We start from the raw sequence: 8,624 nt of genomic DNA on the forward strand, positions 1-8,624 counted from the left end.
ACTTTTCTCTGATTTTTCATCCTTGCGCCAATCGCTATGTTTGCGTGGTGCACTTAAGGAACGTTTATAGTCAACGTTGGCACCAAAAGCTGCTACAGTATCTGCTTTGCTTGTAGGTGTACTGGCTGCCGTGAGATTTTGTGTGGAACGGCTATGACGTGACTCATAGATTAACTTGGCAGGGCTAGCTGTGGTTGGTGCAGGAGTTGTAGGTGCGACTTTAGGTTGCAACAAATCGGTACGTGCATCTTCTACTTTGACGACCAAATCTTGTCGATATACTTTACGTGGTACTGTTGGTGGTGGCACCGATTTAGGTAGCGGTGGTGGTACTGCATCAACTGCTGTATTAGAAATTTGTGGTGATTTTTGCTGTTCCATCTCAACGCTGACCTTTGACGTTGTTAATCCGTTTGCTGTGGAACTGGCTATATGTGTGGTGCGTGTGCTGGCAACCGTGGTCTGGCCAGCAGTGGCTGCTGCATATAATTTTTCAGTGTAAACTGTGTTTGTGTGTGCATTGCTGCCATGCCTGTTCGCTGTTGTCATGGTAGTTGTGGTGGATTGCATTAGGCTGGCAGCCTTTAGTAAATTGGGTGTAGGCATTATTAGTGGTTCACTGAAATTTGGCGGGAATTCATGTCCGTCCGGTGGTAAACGTGAATATGTGGGTGGTGAACTGAGTGTTAAGTAATCGTTGATAATTAATGATGTTTGCGGCAACAATTGTATGCCGTTCTCCATTTTGTTTGTGTGTGTTGGATCAAGATCTGATCGTGTACATAAAATGGGAAGGAAGAAAAAACATAAAACACAGTGTTAGAGACAAGTAATAATTTAATGGATTTCTTTCAAATTTTTGATATATCATAAAATACTTTAAAAGGAATTAGTTAATATGAATAATGTTAAATAAATTTATGTGACACATACTGGGATAACATATGATAAGGTTTGAAATTAATTACAAGTATGTTTGATAGAAATAATCTGTAAAAAAAATCACAAAAATAATAAAGAATTTTTAATATATTGTATATATAGATATGCTATAATAAAAATACAATAAATTAAAAATACTGATACATTTATACAATACAAATATAGGGAAGAGTATTGAATAAATATAATAAAAATATGGCATGAAGTATTAAAAATATTAACGAGTTAAATAAAGTATTAAAAATGTCTTAAAAAATTACTTTAAAATAATATATATCAATTTTAAAGAAATAAGTATGATTTCAAAATTTATATGTTGTGTTTCTGTTTTTTGTTTGATAAAACTGGAGATCTTTTTAAAAGAACACCTTAAAACCCTTAATCTTTAAAAGGCTTGAGTTTCTTAGCCCCCAACACACAATTCGAAACTAGTTCTCTAACAGAGCTAAGGCAGTAGAACTAAACATTAACGAGAACAAAATAAACTATGTGACTGTTGAAAAAAATATGCACAGCCGATTTTTAGAATCCATTCAAGTCGATGATTTCACTTTTGGTGAAGTTGAATGCGTTGAATACCTTTGTGGTCTCATTAATAGCAACAACGACATCATTGTTTGTATCTACGACAGAATTGTGGCAGCAACCAGAAGTTATTATGGCCAAGCAAAAATCTTCAAATCTAGAATCGTGACCAGAAGCACCAAATTACACATTTCCAATGCAATCGTCCGCCCAGTATTATCTTACGGAGCCGAAATATGGACTTTAACGACAGCAGATGAAAATGAAATCAGAACTTTTGAAATGAAAGTGCTGAGAAAGGTTTATGGTTCCATTCGCCTGGACCACGAAGAAGCTGTAAAATTGCCAAAATCGCAGCGCTTGAGAAGAATCGGACACATCAGAATCCCGGATGATAGACCACAAAAGCGAATACTGCATTTCACGCTGTACAACGATCACAGCAGAGGTAGGCTACGTAAAAGATGGCTCGACAACATGATGGATGACATAAAAAAAAAAAAACATGTCCAAAATTGGAGGTCTAAAACAACATATAAAGCACAATAGAGAAAACTGGTTGATGCAGCTAAAGCTCACTTCGAATTCTAATGCTGATGATGATTACTTCTCTAAATAATGACTTATTCGTTAAATTTTTAAAACAATTGATCACCTGTTGATAGTACTAATATACATATTATTTTAGTTGGATATAATACAACACTATAGTCACCTATGTGAAATTTCTAATCCACTATTTTTACCTAAAACATAATATAATGTGAATTATTATAACTTACATATATGGTATGACTTAGTCGTAAGATTTTTGAAACTTATGGTCATCTATTGCGCCAGTACACATGATATGTTAGTTAATATAGACTACCTATATAAATTTTATAGTCCCCTATTTCATCCAGTAGTATAGCATTATATACATTATAACAGTTTATCTATAATTCCTTAAATTTTGACTCATTTTTTAGATTTATGAAACTAGGTCTGTTCCACGAGCTATCCCGTAGTAACATTGTGTATACACAAGTCCGTTCCACCAGCAAATTTTCATGTAAATTTAATTTGTGTTTTACTTGAGTTTTACTACGAGAAGCTCGTGGAACAATAGAACCTGGTCTATTGGTTTATTGATGCGATTAATATACATATTGGGAAACTCTTTTAATACTCTTTGTTAAGAAATATGTGTTAAATTGATAATTTCGTAAACTAGCACTTAATACATTTATGACCCCTTAATTTGTTTTTGAAATATCCGTCACTGTTCTTTACCAACCTCACCTTTGGTTTCGTTTGGCTTAGCTATGAGCTTTAATTGCATTATCGAAATTGTTAAGCTGTAACAAGAATAACATTGTTTGTAATCCATTAAGTAGAGTAGTGTTGCCAGCACAGAAACATAAATTAACTCAATCCATTTGACAATTTACAATTAAGTTGCACATAAACCAATCAATTAATTAAATTGAAAAATTGTTAACCTCAAAGTTGTGCAGTAAGACTAGTAAATCAGACTTATAAGATATCAGTTAGCTTCAGTTAGATACATTTTGTATTTCATTTGCAAATCGGTTTTTGTTTTCATTGCACAAAATGTCAGTTTTGAAACAATCTAAGATTTTGGACATAATTTTTCTTGCTGAACTGTCACAAACCCTGACAGCACATACGAGTGTATGCGCCCATGTAGAAATGAACAAAATACCAAAATCCAAATGAAATAATTGTGAAATATTTATTTTATTATTAATATAAATAAATTTTAAAAGTTACTTTATTGTGTGGAATAAATAGAATTTCGCAAATGTTATGTGCGATTTGGCAAAATTGACAGTTTGTTTACTCTTTTGGTACACTTTTGGACTCAAGTTGTGTGAGTGGAACCGAAGTACTTTTAACATTGCGTGTGGGTTCTTGACAGTTCTTAAGCAAGATTGTTTACACTGGTGTAGTTGAAATATTTTAATTGTCTCGATATTAGTTCAATTACAGTTTATTTATTCATTTTTTGTTTTTTTTTTGGTTTATATTTTTATTTATTTAATTTTTTTAACATTATTATTTTATGTCAAGTCTTGTGTGGTATGTAAAAATTTTGTATTTTGAGATTTAATTGAGCGACATTATTTTTCTTAATGAAATCGAAACTTGTTACTCAGTTTTATTGCAATTACACATTTTCACTATTTAAATGACAATAATTGCAAAAAAATTACACAAATTGTGGGTTTATTTACAAAAAAAAAAAAATAAATAAAATTGGTGTGTTTTTAAAATATGAAATTAAAATTAATAAAAGGTTACCACATAATTACGAAAATTTTTGTCAACTTAATTACACGTCAAGCACTGCGGCGTTAATGTCCAAAATATCTTTTAAAAAGTATCTGACTGCAAATTAATTGCAAACTATTGTTGGTTTCAGCAGTACACAAAATAAAAAAAAAAAAACAAAATAAAGAGTTCATTATTATTATGTATTATGATTATTACTGTACAATCTTCGTTCAAAATGAAGATAAAAAATTTATAAGATAAAAACGTAAGAGCGAAAGTTCACTTCAACCCAAATTTGCGGTTGGTTGACAAAATAGAAAAGAAATTGAAAGTTAATTTGCTTAATTTTATGTAAAAATTTCTAAAGAAATTTGCCAAAACTAGACTTCCAGAAATGAGTTCGATCCATAAAGAAGTTCGAATATCAAAATATTTTTATGCAAATCCCTAGAAAAAAATGCTTAAAATCAGTTATAAAAGAATTTTTAAACCTTTCTTATGCCAAATAAAATTTGATATCTTTACTCTGTGGTTTTAAGTACGATAAATATTTAAAAATAAATAAATGCATATATAAATAAATTAGCAATTTGAATTTAAACTGTGAAGCATAAAATTCGCAATAAAGCCACGATACCACGATTGATTAAATGGTCAAGCTTTAATGACTGGAAAGAGTCTGAAGATTTATTGACTTAACTGAGAAAACGGTATTTTTTTATCTATGAATATGTATATTGGCCAATATATATAAAAAGCTATGATTTCAGCAAATAGCACTGATATTGGAGGAACTATTTTCGGTTTTTACTATTTTTTTTTTAAACTAAAGTAATTAATGCAGTTGTTTTTTTTTTACCATGAAATAAGAAGATTATCTAGTTGGTGCACAAAAAAAAAAATAGTAAAATTAGAAAGATAAATTTATTTTATTTGTTTAAATTTTTAATTATATATTTATGTTCTTTTTTTTGTAAGATTAATCCGTTACGAAAACGTTAGACAATGCTCTTACTTATCAAACTATTACATCTTTGTTTATTATAACTAATTTTATCTATATCTTTTTGTAGTCAATATTTTATTATAATGAACACGTGCGTAAATGCAATTTTTTTTTTTCTATTGTAGATAGAAAAAACTATTATAATTTAAGTATTTTATATATTTAGTATATAGTATAACAATTGGTATTTGTCCTAAATAAAAAGAAAGAAAGAAAATGGATAGATATGAAGAAATCTAGATATATACTAGATGTATAAACTAGAAATGCTAGATATATAGATACTAAAATTAAATATTCCATTAAGAACAATACGACTTTTTATTATAAAAAAAAAATTTATAAAAAAAATTATTTTATAAAAAAAGAAAAAAAAATTATTTTCTACGATCACTGTTGATAAATACTTGATTGAATACTTGACTCGAAACACCGTTGTATGGTCACCCAAATTTCAATAAATTAAATAAAATTTTTGTCCTTGTCGTTTCTTTGCTATTCGTACCCGTCTAAACATCTTTTCATTATAAAGACGCATCACTCTCGGTCGTTTATGGCTAGATTACTGCAATCTACTTCAAAAGTTTAAGTAAGATAACATGTGTATATAGGCAATGTTGATGATTTCTATAATTTATTACGAATTATTGATCACATAAACTATATTTCTGGAGTTGTCACAATATGTAAAATATTTTAATGTGCATCTAGACAATTAAAATCACATCATAACTATTCAAAAGAATAGATGACGGGATAAAAGAACATTGACCTGATAAAACAACCATTTAAGAACATTTTGATATCAGTTTCTGATAGTTCCTCGGGGTTTTTCAAGACTTCTAGCCTTGCTTCATGAGAAGGCCTAAGATCTACAGAATGGGTGAAAGCATCCGCTCGTAAAATATTATATTTTCAACTTAAATGATATTATTTCTTGCGAAGACATTTAAATATACATATTTTATTTTTCGAATCTGCAAGATGTTGACAAATACTGTTTCAGCTATCCATGAATATCTCTCTGGTATCTCAACAATATCTGACCTACCTATTTCTTAGATTAAAGTGCTAGTAAACTATTGTTAAAGGTTAGAAGACATAATGGGCCAGATTTATGAATGAGTACTGGATCATAGCAATATTCAATGTGGTTACAACTCTTATGAGTTTGTGATTAAATGGATTATCTTAGAAGTTTCAACGACTATAAATAAAGAGTATTCTCTTCCTGAATTTAAATTCCAGTATTAAAATCGCGTGAAACTATCAAGCATTTGTCATATATATGCATATATGATATTTGTAGTATAAAGTACATAATTTATCATTTAAAGTAATTTTATTGCTTCTATTGGTATAACTTTCTGGTGTAATTTGAGGCGGAGGAAGAATTTGTATTTCACCTTTCTCTACATTTCAATTTAGACTATTATTTACAAAATTATTTGATGCCGAATTATATCTTGCCTCTATACACGCATCACATTTTTCTGGTGTTTTTTGTTTACTCCAAATTTTTGCTAGCAAAATTCTATCAATTCCTAAACGTTAATTGCGTTGTTCATCAATTTTCCCTTAAATTTTTCATGACTGCAGTTTTTTAGTATACTTTTTTAGTTTTTAATTTTTTAGAGAATAAAATAACAAAACAACAATTATATTGAATCCTTCAATGATATTTAATTTTTTTTTAGTTCTTGTAAAAAACCAGTGTTTATCGCTTTAAATGATTTTAGAACTTTAATTAACAATATATTTAAATGTTTATACCTTGCAGTTTTTTTTTGTTAATGAAAGAATTATGTTAAAAAAAATATGCTTAAAGGGTTTGAAATATAATATACATATATAAAAATATAAAAAAAAATGAAATTTAAGCATAAATTACACCTACTGCAAATAAAACTGACCTGAATGTAATTAATTTACATAAAACAAAACAGAAATTTTTGTTTTTAATTAATACTGTCAAGTCGTTTTGGTTTTGTTTTTGCTGGCCTGGTCAGAAGTAAAAGCCAAAGTTAATGAACTTTTGAGTAAAAGAAAAATTTAAAAATAAAAAAAAACAAAAATAAATTAAATAATAAAAAAATAAAATAGAAATTGAATTAAATTAAAGCAAATACAGAAAAATATTGCGAATTTTACATTCACTCAGCGTGAAATTTTAAAAACAATATGCAAAATATTTGCAAAAATTGAAACGAATTTCAGAAAAAAATTTTTTTTTATAATTTAAAAAAAATTCGGTTTAAAGAAAACTAAAAAAAAAAATTTAATAATCGTTTTCCGGAATACAAAATTATATTGGCTTTCAATCAATGAACCCTAAAATGTGTTAAAATAATTTCTGCAAAGCTGTTACAGTTAATGAAGATAATTAAATTTAGTTCAGTTGAAAACAAAACGTTGCAAATGTGAGAACTAAAAAAAATTAAGAACAAAAAAAAAAAAAACAAAAATATATAAAGAATATAGAAAGAATAGAGAAAAATTTTGGAAGAAAAGAAAAACAGCAAAGCATAAAAACAAATAGCTTTTGTGAAAGAATAAAGTGCTTTCAAGATATGTGGGAAGTTTCTGGTAGAGCAAAAGAAGACTAAGTATGTGGAGTTTGGAGTTAATTTTTTAATTGACCTTTCTGAACTTTTAGTGTTTAGTTGGAATTTTTGACTAAAAATTAGATTTAAATTCTTGAAACATCACCAACTTTAGAATGTGGTTATATCCTTGTACGAATACCTAGTTTTTTTGACATTCCATTGAATATTAGCTGGGTTGATACTAAGAATCCATTTCTCTTTATTATTTAACTGTATTATCTTATACAGCTCGAAGGTTTTGAAACCATTTGAAAACTTAAATAAAGTTAAAGATGGCATTTAGTAAGCTTTTGTTGTGAATGAGTGCCTCTAGGAAATAAGTTTTTAGCATGCATCAATTTCGTTGTATATGCGCTAGATATAGTCTTAAAATAAATCTATTGCTCTTCCTTCGACAATGAATGGGCCGAACTATACAACAAGAATTATTAAAAACAGTATTACAGGGGTTTTAAGGACGCCAAATTTCAATAAAGTAACTAAATTTTTGTGCTTGTCTTTTCTTTAATATTCAAAGCCGTCTAAATTATAAAAAATAGCTTTTTTTTGATTATAAGAAAGCGTGGCTTTTCTGTCAAAACTAATTAACTTTAAAAAAAGTATTTATTTTTCTAGTATTGTTATTTAATTGACTGTTGTATGTCAGTAAACTTACTAAAATACTATCGTTTTGGGACATTTCAATAAAAGTGATATATATTTTTTTCTTATTTAAGAGTAGGGCGCACTTACGTACATATACATATCATTGTATCTTGTCTTGTTAAATTACACAGCAAATCCAAGATCTCAACTCCTTAAGTCGATTCCTTAAGTCTGGCAGACAACGATTCCTGCCGACTCTCTCAAGAGCAATAGTAAACAGCAGAATACTTTCAATGCGCCTGTCCAGCTATGGAAAGATGCAGACTTCACTATCTGGCCAGGGCTGTTCAGACCAGATAAGATCGCGGGCTAATACAAAACACTGAATAGGTTGGAGGGCGGCAGAAATAATTACATATGTTCATAATTTTTCCGAAGAAAAATAAAAATACGACGATAATGATAAATTTAGGATTAATAATTAGTTTTAATACTTGTAATATCAGCATTATTGATATTAGTTTATTTTTAATGTAATCACTTACGGCACTATATATACTATGTATAATGTATATAATATATACTAAAGTCTTTCGCAATTAAATAAATTAACGTAATAATAAGTGTAATAAATTATTTAAAATATTTTAATTCATTTATTTGGGATACCATAAAAATAA

The 8,624-nt window shown here is 28.5% G+C and overlaps 1 protein-coding gene across 1 annotated transcript in view; it reads right to left on the minus strand.

The window, feature by feature from the left end:
- The window catches only part of LOC119682708 (polycystic kidney disease protein 1-like 3), a 10,194-nt gene extending 2,071 nt beyond the window's left edge, over window positions 1–8,123 (minus strand). Inside the window, exons 1-2 of the mRNA XM_038096204.1 lie at window positions 8,096–8,123; window positions 3–770 (exon numbers count right to left, since the gene is read on the minus strand). Of these exons, the coding sequence (XP_037952132.1) occupies window positions 3–770; window positions 8,096–8,108 (781 nt within the window). The 5' untranslated portion in view covers window positions 8,109–8,123. The remainder of the gene's footprint in view (window positions 1–2; window positions 771–8,095) is intronic.
- Window positions 8,124–8,624: the final 501 nt, after the last annotated feature.

This window comes from Teleopsis dalmanni, chromosome 1 (assembly GCF_002237135.1).
Source record: "Teleopsis dalmanni isolate 2A chromosome 1, ASM223713v2, whole genome shotgun sequence".
NCBI lineage: Eukaryota > Metazoa > Arthropoda > Insecta > Diptera > Diopsidae > Teleopsis > Teleopsis dalmanni.